Source organism: Ovis canadensis, chromosome 5 (assembly GCF_042477335.2).
Source record: "Ovis canadensis isolate MfBH-ARS-UI-01 breed Bighorn chromosome 5, ARS-UI_OviCan_v2, whole genome shotgun sequence".
Taxonomy (NCBI): Eukaryota; Metazoa; Chordata; class Mammalia; order Artiodactyla; family Bovidae; genus Ovis; species Ovis canadensis.
This window is the reverse complement of record NC_091249.1, coordinates 64,387,505-64,405,664: the sequence shown is the minus strand read 5'-3', so window position 1 is coordinate 64,405,664 and position 18,160 is coordinate 64,387,505. Positions and strand designations below refer to the sequence as shown.

Sequence of the window (18,160 nt, the reverse complement as noted above, 5' to 3'; positions counted from 1 at the left end):
CTCACCAAATAAGCTGCTGCCTCGGTTTGGGCCCTAAGGTCTTCTAACACTTTGAGGACAACAGAACCAGGTGGAAGGGGCCAGGAGGTTCACATCATGCTGTGAGAAGGGAGAGTACAGGTTTTCAGTGTTGGAATAACGTTGGTACTTACAGGTAGGAGGCAGAAAAGGCATGGGGAGAGACCAAAGAAGGCTATAGACTGGGGCACTGCCTCTTGTTTCCTGCTTTGAAACAACTAGGGAGGGACGGCTAGAGAGGCTGATTCTGGGAAGGGTGCTTCCTGGAAAGGCTGCAGCTGCCCTTGGCAGGGGTCAGGCTATTGCTGTTTACGGTTTGGCAGCTCCTATGGCCTGTCCCCAAAGTCTGCCTCAGGGTCTAATTGCTGCTCAAAGTGGGCCCAGAGGGAGCTAGAAAGGGACCTGAGACCTCTTATCCTAACCAGGTTTGCTGGGGCCCTTACATTATGGCTGAGCTGGGAAGATCAACATTGAGGAGAACACTGGAGCCAAGGCATTTCTTTGAATGTTTACTAAGCAGTCAGAAAGTGACATTCTCCATTCCCCCGGCCCAGCCTCAGCTGGAGCCAAGTGCCAGGGGTTGGGAGGAGTGCCTACAGACCAAAGAGAAAGTAGAGCTAAGGGCTTGGCAAGTTGCCCACTCCTATCCCTGGTCTAGCTGCCTCAGACCCAACATGGAGGCCCAGAACCAACATATCACCCCCTTCCGGATTAGATGAGGCCAGTAGGCCTTTGGATACCCCAGAGAAAGGAGGTAGCGGCAGCAGCGTGATGGATTCCTCTCATTCCACATATGGTCATCTGCACTGGATTAGATGTCCATTTCAAACTGTGCATCATCTGGGGAGAGAAAGGGCAGGACTGGTTGCTGGGCTGGCAGTCTGTAGCTTCAGTGTTAGTTCAGACAGCCCCCTCAGAACTGACCCCCGCCCCCAATCTACATAATTGGGGCTTTTGGGTTCAAAGCCATAGTAAAATTTTAGGGCCTGCTTTCCTTACCGGGTATCTCTTCCTCTGTCTCCTTCTGCTCCGTCAGCTCCTCTAGCTTGGGGGGTGGGGCTGTTGGAGGCGCTGTGATCCCGGGAGTCTGGGGGAGGCAGCAGGGAGGCCTCTGGGCAGTGGGCGAGTTCTTGCACTCCAGCAGGAACTTTCGGTCGTAGATGATCCTGGTGCCTGTCAAGGGGTAGGGGCTAGGTAAGAGGCAGGAGCTTGGGTACAAAGCTGTTTGGGACCCCAGACACAGGTCTTTTAGGGGCCAAGGGGTCATATCTTCCCTTTTCTTAAGGGTTACTGCTCTGCAGCCCAGTCAGGATCTCAGCTGACTAGCTCTCACAGCACTTGAAGGCTTCTGGGCCTAACCAAGTTGTGTCAGCACCGTAGAGCAAGTGGGGCATCCCAGCTGGTCTAGGCAGGGGCTTTTGGTTTAGGGGAGCTCCAGGAGCACCACCAGACTTGGAGCTCAAGAGCTTCTGGAGGTTCCTGTCCTCTGCTGGCTCTGAACTTCACCTGTTTGGTTCAAAAGGTAGTGCCTAGCCCTTCAGCCTCAGTTGGATGAGGAAGCCAAAGAACAGATGTGAAGGCTAATGCTGCCACCTGGGCTCAGACAGGGAGGGGCAGTGCTCCTGTGAAACCCAGGGACAGGCTCTTATCCCGACCCCTCCCAAGTCCTGTCAGGCTCAGCTCAGCCCAGAGGACTTGGCCCCTGCCATGTGGTCACAAGGCCCTACCTCTTCTCCTCCCTTTCCCCTGCGTGGCAGGAACCCCTGAGTAGGTATGATTCCAGGCTGCTCCACCAGTCATCCACTAGGCAAGCCAGCCAGCACAGCGGCCTAAAGCCCCTGCCCCACGACTGCCCCCACCTCCAGCCCCTGATCCCCACCACTTGCAGCTTTGCAAAACCCAGTTGCTTCCTGCTGAGGCCACACAGCCGAGGGGCCAAAGCTCCTGCTATAACTCCCAGGCGGCAATACTGGCAGGGGTAGGTGAACAAGGAGCCCAGAACCCAGGCCACAGTGATGATTTCTGCCCAGAGTCACCCGGAAAATAGGCACAAGGCCATGTTGCATCACTTCGAGGTTTTAGGGAACTGAACTTAAGTTCCAAGAACCCACCCCGCTAAAAGCTAAAACGTGCAAGGGGTCCTGCACACAACCCCAGCCTGCAACTCCCCGCCCACGCCCGTCGACAAGCACATGCAGGCCTGCCTGTTGCCTGTCGACGCTGGCCCGGCCCTCTGACCTCGGCGGGGGGCAGGGGGGTAGTGGCGTATAGCGTGCCCCTGCCCCCTGGCGTGCTGCCGTAGCAGTTGGGCAGCCCTTCCCTGCCCCCATGGATTGGGCAGCTGGTGGATGAGGGCATAGGGAACGGAAAGAGCAGGAAGGCAGCGGCTGGTGCTGAGGTCGCAGAGCGTAGTCTGTCGCGGACTCTGTCTACCACGTGCGGTCGCAGCCACAACACCGGGACGACGTCACGCCGGGGGCGGGCCGGCCGTCATTCAACCCGAAGATCCCGCCCTACCCTCGCGGGAGCAAGCCCCAAACTCAGCGAACAGTTGGAGCGTGTCCCGGGACCCGCAGTGGTCTCCAGTTCCTCCTGGCCCCAAATAGGCCAGCCTGCTTTTGCCTATGAGCGCTGCAGCCACTCAGTCATTTGCTATTTACTATTTCCAGCGGGTGCTGGGAGCGTGTGAGGTATGGCACACGTTTTTTGTTTGTATTCATCCATTCCTAACAGTTGGATAGTAAGACACTATTATTACAGTTACAAGTGAGGACACCAAAGCCCAGAGAGGTTAGGTCATGGTTGGAAGTCACGGATCTTGTATTAGGAGCGGGGGCTGGGATTCATACTTGAGTGCGTCTGATTTAAATGTGTGCCCCTAAGCACAGCTATTATGCCCCCCGTTAATCAGTTTCAGTACATGGTTAAAGTGCCTTGATGCCCTGGTGCACAGACATTAGTTGTGGAATAAGTGGACTGATTAAAGGATGAATAAAGGTTGGAAGATACAATAGGCCTGTTCTTTGATCTCTGCCACAGCTAACCTCAGTTCAGTTCAATCTCTCAGTCGTATCTGACTGACCCTGCGATCCCATGGACTGCAGCATGCCAGGCCTCCCTGTCCATCACCAACTCCCGGAGTCTACTCAAATTTCTGTCCATTGAGTGGGTGATGCCATCCAACCATCTCATCCTCTGTCGTCCCCTCCCCTGCCGTTAATCTTTGCTAGCTAACCTCACAACCTCAGAAAACTAAAGAAGGGCTGGGGGTTGGAAAGGAGGGGTTGGTTTTTTAGCCCTCTGGCAAGACAGAGAGCCTGGGTTGTTGTTTTTTCTTTTTGCCAAGTCTCCAAGCATGTAGGATTTTAGTTCCTCAATCAGGGATGGTATCCAAGCTCCCTGCAGTGAGCACTGAAGTGTGGAGTCTTAACCACTGGCCCAAGAGTGGCCTTTAAAGAGATTTTTTGATGTAGGCATGATGAAAGTCATGAAAGAGATGGCAAGAGAGTAAGTACTAAGTTGAGCACACTAAAAATCTCAACTTGATCTAGTTGTTTGCTGCTTGGCTTCCTCAAAACCAGTATACCCTTCACCAGTGTCCCCCTTCTCTTCCAGCCAATTAATTATAGGCCACCTGATTTAATGCATTTATTAGTATTAGTTAAGCTTTGGCTTCACTAAATTTTCCTTCAGCTCTGATTTCTTATTAAAAAAAAAAAACGGTATTTTACAAGTCATTGCTTCTCAAATTTTACTGTACACATAAATCACCTGGAGATCTTACTAAAATGAAGATTCTGATACAGTAATTAGAACTTGAAATTCTAAGCTTTTAATAAAATTCCAGGTGATGCAGACCCTTAGGTTTGCATGTCCTTAGAATCACACTTCAGGTAGCAAGGATATAAATGTTTTATTGTTCCAAAAAGGCTTTTGAGCCTCTTATAAAGTGGTATATACCGGAAGGAAGTGTTTTAACAATAAGTGCTGGAGCATAAGGTTTGGGATCAGATTGTGAGGAACCGTCTATGACAACTCAACTTTTAAGCAAGGTAAGTAGTCTAATGAGGGGAGTGAGACATGGGATGGAGAATAGTGAGACTGAAGGTGAAGACTCCAGCCTAGTGAAATGGGGTGGGTAAGAAGACAGTGGCTGCAAGGATGGAGAGAAGTGAAGGGGATCCAGATACACAGAGGAGTAAGGATAAGGTGACTGATTTAAGGGTAGGGTGGGAAGGAGATAAGCTAGGATAAGTCCCAGTCTTGTGACTTGAAAGTCTTGGTAGTTTATAATACCAACTAATAAGGAAAACAAGGGGAGGGGCATATATTATATTGGGTCATATATAATGTGTGTGGAATGTTCAGATGGAAAACACTGGAGAATGTTAAGTAAGGAGCCAGATGTACAGGTCTGAAGCTACAGAGGGAGAACTCTGGGCTAGTGATTCAGATTTGGGTAGAGTAAAATCTAAGGCTGTGGGATAAGATTCCTTGGGGAGAAGATACATCAAAAGAAGAGGCCTGGGCACATCTGTATTTCTTTAAGGGGTAGTGGAGGAAGAGGATTTCACCAGAGGAGAATGGGAAAGACCAGTGAGAGCAGGAGAACTACGAGCCAAGTGTCAAAGGCTGTCAAGAAGGATCAGTATGGAAGCGAGGTCTCCCATCTATTAATCTCTTCTAAAACAACAGCAGCAGTTACTACTACGATAAGACTACCACCAGAAGCTTACTTTTCTTGAGACACTGTGTGCTACAAGGGTTGGGGAACTAGAGAATAGGTAGTTGGATTTTAGAGAGAAAGCCAGATCCATCATCCATTCAACCTGCATGAAGGACCAAGAAAGATTTTCAATCAGAGGGTTTTTGTCAACACTTATGGGAAATAGATGGGGAAACAGTGGAAACAGTGTCAGACTTTTTCTGGGCTCCAAAATCACTGCAGATGGTGATTGCAACCATGAAATTAAAAGACGCTTACTCCTTGGAAGAAAAGTTATGACCAACCTAGATAGCATATTCAAAAGCAGAGACTTTACTTTGCTGACTAAGGTCCGTCTAGTCAAGGCTATGGTTTTTCCAGTGGTCATGTATGGATGTGAGAGTTGGACTATGAAGAAGGCTGAGTGCTGAAGAATTGATGCTTTTGAACTGTGGTGTTGGAGAAGACTCTTGAGAGTCCCTTGGACTGCAAGGAGATCCAACCAGTCCATTCTGAAGGAGATCAACCCTGGGATTTCTTTGGAAGGAATGATGCTAAAGTTGAAACTCCAGTACTTTGGCCACCTCATGCGAAGAGTTGACTCATTGGAAAAGACTTTGATGCTGGGAGGGACTGGGGGCAGGAGAAGAAGGGGATGATCCAGGATGAGATGGCTGGATGGCATCACTGACTCGATGGACACGAGTCTGAGTGAACTCCGGGAGTTGATGATGGACCGGGAGGCCTGGCATGCTGCGATTCATGGGGTTGCAAAGAGTCGGACACGACTGAGTGACTGAACTGAACTGACTGACCATTAGAGTATAGGAGCTTTAAAAAGAAAAACAACTTAAACTCAGAGATCTGATTAAACCTGTAGGGAAATGCCAGGTCTCTGCTACCAGGCAAATTACTTATAGCTCAGTCAGTAAAGAATTTGCCTGCAGTGCAGGAGACCCAGGTTCGATCCCTGGGTTGGGAAGATGCCCTGGAGAAGGAAATGGCAACCCACTCCAGTATCCTTGCCTGGACAATCTCATGGACAGAGGAACCTGGTGGATTGCAGTCCATGGGGTCGCAAAGAGTTGGGCACGACTGAGCGACCAATACACATACACACAACATCAGTATCATTAAAATAAGATAGGAAGAGATGAAAAGCAATCACAAAATAGGTTTGTAATCTCATCATTAGATTTACAATCTTGTTTTCCAAATTAGGTCTTTAAGCTCAGGCTCCTGCCTTTATTGGATGTGGTCTTAACACACTTAAGTTTTGGATACTCAACCATAGCTGTCAATAACATTGACACATGGTGACACATCTTTGAGCATGAATAGAAAATGCAGCATTATTAGAGTCCCTCACCCCAGGACAGGGTCCACTGGAAAGATGTCACAACCAGCCACATTTCTTGGTAGAAGAGCTCCAGGACTAGTTAGAGAACAAGATGTTCAGAAGCTGTTTTCATACAGTTTGATTGCCTCTTCATAGGTTTACAATGTGGTACAAAGGTCTTAAAACAGTGGGACAGAACCATGTATACTAAGTACTCTTCTCTGTCTGGCTTGAAACTCTAAGATGATCAGCCTTTCCCCTTCTAAAAGCCACCTCAAACTAAGGATGGTACCTCCTATACTAATTTTGAGGTTGGGAAGACTTGGTCAGAATTTTCAAGATGGAAACTATAGTTCCAGGTCCTGAGATCTCTTACCTCTGGCTGGGAGAGGCCACCATTGGCTGTCCAACTCTCTTCTTCGGTCTGGTTAGCTGAGGTGATGAAATTTCCCCTTTGAGAGCAGGGACTGAAGGAAGCAGACTGGCCTATAAAAGGGCAAGTCAGCACACTGTAGCCACAATAGGTTTAAAGGGTCTTAAAAACATCAATACTGTTATTGGTGGTGGGATTTTATTTTATTGAACACTACTTGAAATAAGTAGGTTCAGAAACCTTGATGATACAGTTTTATTTCTTGAATGAGCTGTTATTCATAGGGTTTGATCTATGCCTCGGCAGGATGTTCCTTTTATTTTTTCAGGAGGATGTTTCTTAATGACTTGAGGACTCACTATGGGTGTGCAAGGTTTTCTTCTGCCTCCACTAAATCCCCAAAATCAATAATGGCTCTCACAACAGCAGGCTTTTGATTCCATGTGAAAACAAATGGTAGGGGCTCTCAAACCTCAGCAATGCATCAGCTTCTAGCAGTCCTATACCACATATTCTCATTCATGAGACAAGTAAATCTGTTAGAACTAGGAGACCCTTTTGAGTTCAGTTATACTAAATTTCATTTTCAGATGAGGAAAGTGAAGCCCAGAGATGAAAAATGACTTGCCTAAGGTCATACAGTATTGAGTAGCAGAAATGAAAAGAGAATTTAGTTTTCTGACACTTGTTCCACTCTACCCATTTTGCCTCCCCACAAATCCCTTGTATATTTGAAAATAATTAAGTTCTTACCTGAGCTAGGTTTAATCCAAGGTTCAGGTTGGTAAAATAGCAGTAAAGTAATGCCAGGAAGAGGCAAGACAGAGGAAGAAGAGATTATAGCAGGCAAAATGTAGTGGGGAGTAGGCTACTGGGATTCAAATAGAAAAGAAGGCAGTACAGATAAGGACAGGAAGGAGGGTATCCTAAATAACTGCTACAAACTGCACAGCTGCTATTTGTTCCTAATTCTCCTAGGGGTTTCTCATAATTGTATCTTCTTTTGGGTTCTAGTTCCTGACCTGAGATCAAGTTTCTCATTCTGTTGTCCTCAGGGTGTAGAAGATATTGGAAGAGCTCTTCCAAAAATTCAAATGTACTTTAATTAGTTAAGATAGAACACCACTTACTTTTTGTCCCACTGAATAATTTACTTAATATTATCTCTCACTATATGTTTCATCAAGAGTAGTTCCATTCATTTTACTAATATTAGGTGATTTTTTGGGGGGAGGGGGTGTTATTAGTGATAACTGGAAACAGCAAGATATGCAGGTGATCCTAGGGGTCCTTTGTTCCCCTCAAGGTGAGGAGGTCTCTTGAGACTACCTGATGTGGTTATTAAGCACTACAAAGGCAATAGCTTTAACACCAGTGACAGTTTCTAAATCCAATCAAAATAGAAAATAAGAAATCTTTCATATGTAATATAATATAGAAGACAAAAGAGCCAGGTATGTCTAACATAGAACAAACATGGTGTATCTCATCTAGTGGTGGCTCTAGGAGGAGGGCAGAGAAGATTAAGAACTCCTGTTTGTATGAGAGTAGAAAAGTGTTTCTGGTATGGCTGTGCTCCTAGTTACTATTTTTCTGTGCAAGCTTCTTTGCCTTAAAGTGTGTTCTGGCTTCTCTATCAGTCTCCAACATTTTGTTTTCTTTTTTAGATTGCTTTTATCTAAGACCAAGTAATTCAACCACATTACAACATGAACAAGTTGATAACTGTTCTTTTCATTGTGATAGTTTTTTTCTTCTCTATTGCATCAGATTCTTGGCATAGCTTATAGTTTGGCCAAAGCAATCCATTCCAGGGTTTCTGAGTTTAGTTTGTTGACCATATTGGCTGTTCATGAAACTAAGCTCAGAATTAGTCACATATTTATAAACATTCAGCTGATTTGACAATACAACAGAAGTACATGAGTCACTTCACCCCCTCCTATGTCCCAACTGAAAACTTACACACCTATAACCAAAATAAATCTTTAGATTAAAAAGTCAGGAAGCACAAAAGGAGTCTGAAGGGTGATCTGGGTGTCTTAAGTTTGTTCAGTGTCATCTGACTGAAATCCTATTGTTCTTATTAACATACTCATGATCCACAAAGAGTTAAACCTTTCAATGGCCTATCTGCTAAAATCAGATAGGATACATTACAGGGGCTTGAAACATTCTCACTTATAAAAATATATGCAAGAAAATCAAAGAACAAGGAATGTTTAACAGAGTAATTATACAACTCATTCTAAAAGTGCTTCTGCAAGGCAACCTAAGAATGGACTCTAAAGTGTAAAATGTGAGAAGCCTATTACAAACACAGTATTAACAACCTGGTTCAATATGATTGTGGATCGGGCAGTACCTGCATGACCACTGAAAGGATCACACCCCACTTCTAAACACTGTTCATCTTTTTATTGAATATTCTGGTAAATATTTCACATTAATACAGGCTACATTAAGTAGAGCCACTATATGACAAGAAATTTACTCAACTTTTTCCTTTTAAGTATGTAAACAATTGTACATGTATTTACCACCCTAAAAGGTTGAAATATGTAATCATCTAATTCTTTTCTGCGTACAAGTAGCATTCAGTATGTTTAGCCCAAAGCACTAATTTCAAAATGGCTAAACTAACCAGAGAACATAATCAGGTGGTTAGGAAATCAATTTTTTCTTATACAATGGGCAATCAAATTTCCATTGCTAAAGCCTCAGAGAAAATTTCTTAGGCACATTAAAAAAAAATCCCCAGGGTTCTTCCAAGGTCAAAATTTCTCAAACAAGGCTAAAGAATAAGACCTTCTAACTTAGTTGACATATTTGAGATGCATGTTTCCAATATGAGGTGCCCACGTGCCAGGCCAAATCTGAAAAGGGGGAGGAAAAATTGGAATTTCTAATTAGGAATCTTTAGACATTTACAAAACGAATATATAAATGCAATGGCAATTCACTGTTTCTGCCTAGAAAGAATACAGTACACGAAACAAAATGTTAAGTAGCATCATCTTGATATTGAAAAACTTAATTCAGATCAAGGTGGTAAGATGTCTTGACTTTTGATATTCAGAACTTGTATTACCCAAAGAATTAAAAGGATGACATGATAAATCTGAAAAATAAAAGAGCATTAAGTTCATTTTACCTGCTGGGCATCAGTGCATTCAGTTGAATTTTGAATAACTTTTATCATAGGGTTCCAAGAAGGATCTGGGTTGTGAAGTCCATTAAACAGAGGGCCTCCTGGAACATCAGCAAGCTGAGGATGGGAGGGTATTATGGTGCCTCCATACATGGAAATTGGTAGACCCTAAAACAGCAGAAAGATGTAATCATGAAGTGACTATAAATGATGATTCCATAATACCAGCATATATCTCTCTCATTTCCCTTCATTCAAAGAACTCCAGAGTATGTAGTACGTATAGCACCACTGTACAGTGTTGAGAAACTGAAAGTAGTTATCTACATCAGCAACACTTTTTCAAAGAGAATAGAGAAAACAACTAAATCCAATATTCAATGATTGGGAAATTTCCAATATTTTATGAACATATAATACCCCAACTTTCCCACATTTTAGATTTACTTTACTTTACTAATAAGCTTGTGCTAAGAAAAGGGAATTCTACACGATAGCTTGCAGCCACAATCTGGCTTTATGGCAACCTGGAAGCTCTCAGAGCAGACAAGAGGGCAATGGTGAGCTCAGAGCCAGCTTTCCAGAGGGGGAGAGGCCTCCCTTCTCAGCTGTGGCAGCCAGATGCAAAGCAGCAAAAGTCAAATCTTCCAGGTTTGGAAAGATGGCAGGATCTTCAGGATAGTTCGAGGACAAACTAATGTAAACAACATAACCCACTTTTGAAAATAGATAAAAGATCTGACAAATTCATAGAAACAAACTAGTTATAACCAAAAAGAATTATTTCAGTACGAATTACTCCTTAACATGTGACTACATTGGCTGGCAAAGTGTTAAACAAATTACAATGATGTTTGTCAACTCACTTTAGAAAAATCCACAAAACTGCTTGCCATAGGCTGATGAAAAATGTTAGAGGGGGCTACCATTCCAGAATCATCTCTCTCCATTGGCTGGTGCTGAGAGAATGTGCTTGGGTCTGACAGTTGTTGATGCATTGGATGGTTCCCTATCACAGACTGTGACCAACCTGATAACCCTTCTAGAAAAAAGAATTGAAATCAAGAGTTAGCTATTTATCTGGATAAAATAACAAAACATTACCACTGGAGTTTTTCATACTAAATTTAATCAAAAGCATTCTTTTAATAGCTCAGGACACATTCATAAAAATCTTTGCAACCCAAAAAAAAAAAACCCAAGTTCCTGTAATTGGATGTAGTTTTCAGAATATCCCAAACACTCTACCTTGTCCTTCAAAAGATTAAATGCTCTCTGAAAGAAATAAAATGATTGTCCCATTCTCCAGTGAAAAGCTTAAGAGGGAAAGGAAGTATGCTTTGAATTTTTAATTTCTAATCAACTCTGTATTTATTATTTTATATTTATTACTATCATACACATTACATCTATTATTAATATATAACCCAAACTAACATTCCAAACTTTGAGACTGGACTGGGCTCCTCAAAGGTTTAAACAATCCTACTAGTTAAGTGTAGGAATTAAGCTTATTTATTTAGATAAGGAACTAAGTTTAAAAGGCAAAATCTCACAATTTACTCAAGATATCCCTCCAGAAAGAGGGCACTATAACTGTACCTGACATGGCATTAACACCAAATGACCAGATTCCACTGTGTCCAACAGGAGCGACAAAACCAGTTCCCACAGGGGCTTGTGCAACAGACCCTCCTTGTCGAATTCGGGCTAGTCTCTCTGTTCCAATGGGGGGAGGGATTTTTCGATCCTGACTGGCACTGCCTCCTTTTGGTTGGCCCAATGTTGGTGGGGCAGAAGTGGCTGAAAGAGGTGAAGATGATCCCGAAGAAACAGATGGAATAGGAGAGTCACCTGGTGGCAAAATATTTCTCTATTGTTTTATTACATATAAAAATTCAAATTATAAAAATATGAGAAACCTTGTTGGAAAGATCTATTCCACAACACAGGTTCTGGAAAGAAAATTTTCATTTTGCAAGATCATTCAAATGAAAATATATGAGTTCTATATACATTATCCTCTACTACTACTGCCTGAAGCAAGTACAAATAATCTAAATTTTTTTTTAAATTGAACTGAACAAGGCTAGAAAGGAAGAAGGCCCTATTTATTCTTGCTGTAGTTCTTTTGTCAAAGGACCAATATTCACTGACTACCTCATGATGCTCATTAAAAAAAATCAAATCCTGTTCACGTTCTCTAGAACTTCATCTATTCTAAATATTGAAATAATTAAGTCAGAACAGGGGAATATTTTTACTTATAAATGGCAATACAGTTTCCTCAAATGTAAAAATAAATGAGGAATCATACCAAACTGATTAGATATTTAAATACAACCATTTCACAATACTGACCTCAAAGCATCTTATAAAACTACTTCCCTTTTTCTTTTCTCCTTTTTTTTAACTCAAGGCAGATATATTGAATGAGTTAGGAACAAATGATGCTTAGATTGCTATAAAGTAACTAGATCCTTAGGTGGTGGTTTGGATACTAAAAGAGATGACTCTTGATAAAAATGCCATGGTTCATCAGAAAATAGAGGATACAAAAAAGCTGAACTCAAACCAAGAGGGTAAGCAGCTTCTTCCTCAGTTTCTCTCTTTTCTTTGTACCTCTTTTCTTGATCCAAGTCTCAGTGTAACCTCAAATCCAGCTTGAAAGAATAGCCTGACCCTTCTCAAGTTTTCTAGCCTATAAATGACTGATAATTTTTGACATGACTGCAATACAAACCTTGGATATTTGCATATAACTTAGATTACTTAAAATTACAATATGGTGTTCCCTATAACAAATGATTTAATAACTTATTAGAGACTCTTTGGGACAATTTCCTCCAGGATTCCTACATGAGTTTGAGGCGCTCGTCCAAGGGTGGGGAGAAAAATGTTGTCTGTTGAAACTAGGGGTCCCAACAGGAGCTGGCCCTTGCAGGAAAACCCGAGTTCCTGGTATGCTGGAAAAACTTGTCAGAGGAGCAGAAGAGGAAGATGGGGAGCTGCCTGATGGGTCAATGGACGGTAATCCTGAAATAAAACAGGTCCAAGACATCAAATTAGCTAAGGCTTTAAAAAATGAAAGTCCAAAGTTTACTTAATTCCTCTTTAAAAAAGAAGAAAGCACACAGTTTATTCTGTGGATCACAGCAACAAGAATCCATTTATACCACACTGTATGTCCCAAACCCATTTTTGTTTCTTGCAGTCTAGAAGAATACCCCAGGCAACACTAGATATAGCAAGTCCAGTGTTTAGCAATGGCAGTCACCTGGAGTATGTTTCAGATAAATCTCAAAGGCTTCATTGGAGGGGATATGAAATGACAGCATGTTGTGACTAAGTGTTACTTGGAAGAATAGCTGTTCATCTCTATAATTATAGTCATTTCCTATGCAAAATGAATAACAAAATCTACCAATTTTTTTCTTCCTGACAAGGAAGAAAAGCATACTATTAAACTAAAGATAATTTCAGAACTCCATCTTATTAAAAAAAAATCAGAAGTTGCAAACTACATCAAAATTTCTATCAATATCTAGTTTACATAAGTCTGAATTTGATAGTCTTCTCAAATTCCATTGCTTTCTCTGGAGAGTGTAGTAGAGACAGAGGGCAAGGATCTGGAAAAGGATTATAGGTGCTCATTTCAGGAAAAAGTAGTTAACATCAACATAAAAAATTCAAAATTCTAAGGCAGATCTTTAATTCAAAGGCTTTAGTATATTCACTGGGTTGTGCAACCATCACCATAGTCAATTTTAGAACATTTTTGTCCACACTAAAAGAAAATGTATGCATTACCTGTCACTCTCCATCCTCCTTTACCTGATCCATATCTGAACCTTTAAGCAACTACTAACATATTTTTCTCTCTAGATTTGCCTATTCTAGAAATTTCATATAAAAAGAATTATACAATATGTGGTCATTTGTGACTGGCTTCTTTCACTTAGCAAAATGGTTTCAAAGTTTATCTATGTTGTAGCACAAATAACTGCTCCATTTCTTTTACTTTATCTCATCAAATATACATTATACTGAGGATAATATCTTATTATATAGATACCCCACATTTTGTTTTCCATTCATCAATTGATGGACATTGGATTGTTTCTACCTTTTGGCTATTATGAATGGTTTTGCCATGAGCATACCAGTTTTTGTGTAGGCATATGTTTTCTCTTGGGTATACCTAGGAAAAGAATTACTGCATCATATGGTAACCCTTTTTAATTTCTCAAGGAACTATTTTTCCAAAGTGGCTGTAACATTTTAAATTTCTGCCAGCAGAGTTTGAAAGTTCCAATTTCTCTACATGCTTTCTTGTCTTTTGAAAGGTCAACCAAAGAAACCACCCAGGCAGTTAAGAAATGAAGCCAAGCTTAATCAATCCTGGACCCTGGAAGGAAAGTCAAGGATTAATGCTTGCTTAAAAAAAAAAAATTTTTTTTTAATTAGTAATAAGTAATTTTGATGTTACAGATCTGAATAATAAGGATCCCAAACCTGGTTTACTACCAAATTAGATGGATAATTTCCTTACTTTCTTTTTTCCAGCCATTCATAATCTGCACATCTTCTGGGATACAGTATTAGAGTGCAAAGAGCTCAAACACTGGAATATGAAAGATCTGAAGCTCAACTCTAGCTAAGGCATCTAAATTCACGTATTAGTTAGTGCCAGTCACATGGATTAATTTAAAAATTAATTAAATTTTACCACAGTCTGAGCATTGGCAATGAGCTCTTCTTTCATCCTGGGGCCTCTTGAAAACTTTATTAGTTTGACCAAAATGAAAAGTTAAAATAGCACCTATTTATATATATAACAAAAAAATCCTGGAGAATAATATTTTGGACCATGGATGGTCTTACGTAACATTTATTTCTATTTGAAAGATGATATAACAGCTATGTTTTCCTGAAAAGATAAGTAAATGGAAACGTATCTGATAGAAATGCTAAGGCTATGCCATATTAGTAAACTCACAAATTTTAAACAACTGAGATCAGTTTATAACTAATAAAAAGGAAATGGGCTCTGGGAAGTTTTCCAACTGGAAAAAAAATGCTAAATAAGTGGTACTATTACTTCTTACTCTCATTCTAGGTCAGCCACAATTTGTAATTTGTTTTTTAGCATTTATTAGAGCAGATTGGACTAAATCAGAGCATAATAGAGCAGACTGGAACAAAATTTTGGCCCTTAGACTCTGGAAAATAAGATTCTGGCTTTCCAAATATCTCTGAGCCACCACTAGCCTCTTATTTTTCCAACTCTTTCTTATACCGCCTCAGCAGCTAATTTCTAACTTCAAGGGACAAAGAGCTGATTTGAAATTGTTTTTTAAAAATAAGAGTGCATACACGACTGGATCTCTTCAAGCAGCTCCATCTACTATAAAGAAGATGGGTTAAGACATTTAATATTCATTCTGAGCACCCATGACTGAAAACAAAGAATGTAGATTATGAACTGTAACCCAACCTTTTTAAATTAAAGAAATGCAAACACTCACTTTGATTTTAAAGATGTCTGTGAATTTGGAATTCTTGAAGCATCCTATGGGTCCCTTTTATGAATATCTTAATATCAATTCTAAGAAAATGAACTGACATAAGGTATAACTTCCTTGATAACAGGTACAGAGAGATCATAAAAAAGAATATAAAGCAGTTCATATTTGAGTGACTTACCTATAACTAGTTTTTTGTCTACTCAATCAGCAGTCATTAAGGGGTCTTTACTGTTTATGATAACACCCTTGTTTCTTCATGATCATGCAATAAATATTACATATAAAATAAATGCTTTATAATCTTTGGAAGGTTAGATTATGCTGTTAAAGCCCCAAATTGCACAGTCATGACAGTTACAATAACTTACCAACTGGACTGGTAGAAACTCGCTGGGAAGGTGATCTGAAGCCAGGTGCCTTCGAATTGTCAGGGTGCACGTTCTCCAAGTGTCCAAGTACAGAGCTACCCAGAAATGCTGACTGAACAGTGAAAGAGGCATCTGCAGCAACTCGTGAGGACAGAGGACCATCTCCCCAACCCTGGTTAGCTGGCACCTGACTGCTATCAAAAAGACTATTGAAGTGATTGAAAAGCGTGGCTGGGCCAAATGTAGGTGGTAAAGATTTATTTGCTGGGTTAATGTGCATCTGAGAACCATTCATAATGTTCATGGCTGAAGAAAGCTGCACTGTAGCTGGTGGGCCTTGAGGTGGTGTTAAAGGAACTGGATTTGTAACAAAAATGGACTGCGGATCCTGGTGTATAGTTGCATTTGGTACCACTGAGTAGAAAGAACCTCTGGGTTGCAATCGATGAGAAACTCGAGGTGCTGGTACAGCTAACTGAGGTAAATTACTGGTATCCTGATTATCAGCAGCAACCAATCTAGGTGATGCCAAAGTCAATGGAGCAGGTTCTGAATTAGATGCAAAAGGCATTGACATAGGACTTAAATCAGACACACTGGATGGCTGTGCTTCCTCCTGTGTGTTATTGGACAGAGGAGTGGGACTACCAGATGGGTGAGTTTCTGGAGCTCCTGGGGTGTTGCTGGCAGAGCTACTGCAGCTGTTGGCAGTTGAAGAGGGGGGACACAGGTTTGCCGTGGACTGGTCTTGTGTGGACAGTTTTTCTTTGGGGGCAGGCATGGCAGAGAAAGATTCCATCTTTTGTGAAGAAAGCTGTGCTTGAGAAGTACTTGCAGGCAGAAATGTGGTGGGAACTTGCCCACTAGTGATAGGTGCAGATGAGACTGAAGGCAGGGAACTACAAGTGCTTGTCATAGAAGTAATCACTGTTGCTGGAGGGCTTGTCTTAGGCACACAGGCAAGCAGCTGCTTTCTGACTGATGAAGGAGTCCGGGTATTAGTCACACACAGTTGCTGACTGGCAGCAACTACAGAAGAGACAGTGATAGGGCAACTGGCAGTAGCTAGTCCAGTAGACTCTGAGGGTAGAACAGTTCCGTTCTGGTTAGGTAGACGGCCTGTATTATTATGCTTTGGAGAGCTGTTTGTGTTGCCAGGATTCACAGGTCTCACTGGGAATGGTCCCCAAGTGTTAGGAGAGGGTGAAAAAGTTCCTCCAAACTGGGCCATGGGTAAGCGAGGATGCCGAATCTGTTGCATGGTTTGAGCAGCCAACAGGGCAAAATGTGGGTGGGGATAAGCTAAGGGGAGAGAAACTGGGAAAGAAGAACGTACATTTGCTGGAACGTTCTTATTAAGTTTATTAGTGGGCTGGAACGTAGATAATGTTGTTGCCTGTGAAGTTACAAGACTTGGAGCACCCAAGGGAAATGCATTTTTACTGGAAGCTGCTGTGGTGCCTACTCCAGATGAGAAGTTTGCATGAATGGCTTTGGTGCTGGCAGGTGTTCTGATATGGTTTTTAGGAATCAAGTCTTCCAGTTCCTTAGCAGGATCCTGAATAAGTGCATTAATAAGTTGAACTGCATATCTTGTTGATTCTGTACCACCCCTGGGGAGAAAACCAACAAAAAACAAAACAAGATCAAAATCACAAAAAACTAGGTAATCTTTACCATGAAATAAAATTCTGATTGTACCATGGCTAAGAAAAATGTGCTTCTAATACAGTTTAACTTCCTCACAGAACTAACTAACTAAATATACATATGTATATATTTCATAATCACCTAATTGTGATCATTCTCTCGCCATTCTTATCTTTTTGTTTATCTACATCAATGTGGGCACCAGTAACATCTTGAATTGCAGTGATGTTGCATCCTCCTCTTCCCATTATTCTGGAAACCACTGAGGCTGGAACAGATAATTTTTTTGACCTATAAAAATGAAGATCACACATATGAGCATATGAAATCAAAATGTTAATTAAAAAAACATGTCTCAGTAAGTATGTTCATGAATATCTGGAGAATAGTATTTATCAAACCTTAAAGAGGAAGTTATTAGAAGCTTTTATTTAGAAACTGACCTCTTATTATACTGAATTTAATTTAGTAATGATGAAAAACACATTGCTATTTGAAAAAAATTATACTTGTCACTCATGATCCCAGCATTCAAACTATCACATATTAACTGAATGGCAATGATCATATATACTGATACTTTCAAAATTAAAATAATGCATACCACATTGTTAAACTCTATATGAAAATGAATACAGGCAGATTATCAGTTTCAATGACTTTACTAAGCAATAAGCCTCGGAGTTGAATTACATAAAAAGCAATTCACAAGTGTGTGAATTCCACTTGTGTGAGTCAAGTGAACTAGAGAGAACACCAGAGGCTAACACTGGGATCTGACAAGATGGCCTGGGTCTCTTGCAGGATTACTGTGGAAACCCAGTGTTTGCTGGCAGAACCAAATGAAAGCAACATCCATTATTTTCATGTGGTCACTGCTGACTGTCAAGATTCCCCCCTTGAAGATTCCACCCTCAAACTTTGAACTATACCTGCCAGAAGAATACCCAATTGCAGACTCTAAAATACATTTCATGATCAAAATTTAACATCCTAATGTAGATAAATTGGTAAGACTATATTTAGAC

At 41.3% G+C, this 18,160-nt stretch overlaps 2 protein-coding genes across 5 annotated transcripts in view; both read right to left on the bottom strand.

Annotated features, from left to right (window-relative positions):
- Positions 1 to 514: 514 nt before the first annotated feature.
- EIF4EBP3 (eukaryotic translation initiation factor 4E binding protein 3) lies at positions 515 to 2,466 on the bottom strand. The gene is made up of 3 exons (XM_069589851.1): positions 2,273 to 2,466; positions 1,018 to 1,196; positions 515 to 858 (listed from the first exon to the last, which is right to left on the bottom strand). Exons 1-3 carry the CDS (start codon positions 2,374 to 2,376, stop codon positions 830 to 832), a joined length of 312 nt encoding a protein of 103 aa, XP_069445952.1. The 5' UTR covers positions 2,377 to 2,466; the 3' UTR covers positions 515 to 829.
- A 6,365-nt stretch (positions 2,467 to 8,831) lies between these two features.
- The window catches only part of ANKHD1 (ankyrin repeat and KH domain containing 1), a 106,860-nt gene continuing 97,531 nt past the window's right edge, over positions 8,832 to 18,160 (bottom strand). For 2 of the 4 annotated variants that reach the window (XM_069589838.1, XM_069589842.1), the window contains 7 exons: positions 17,274 to 17,423; positions 15,483 to 17,095; positions 12,446 to 12,622; positions 11,189 to 11,440; positions 10,453 to 10,628; positions 9,590 to 9,754; positions 8,832 to 9,311 (listed from right to left, as the gene is read on the bottom strand). In XM_069589838.1, coding sequence (XP_069445939.1) covers positions 9,252 to 9,311; positions 9,590 to 9,754; positions 10,453 to 10,628; positions 11,189 to 11,440; positions 12,446 to 12,622; positions 15,483 to 17,095; positions 17,274 to 17,423 — 2,593 coding nt within the window. In that variant the 3' untranslated portion in view covers positions 8,832 to 9,251. The remainder of the gene's footprint in view (positions 9,312 to 9,589; positions 9,755 to 10,452; positions 10,629 to 11,188; positions 11,441 to 12,445; positions 12,623 to 15,482; positions 17,096 to 17,273; positions 17,424 to 18,160) is intronic. The other 2 variants (XM_069589839.1, XM_069589841.1) reach the window with 1 other exon arrangement.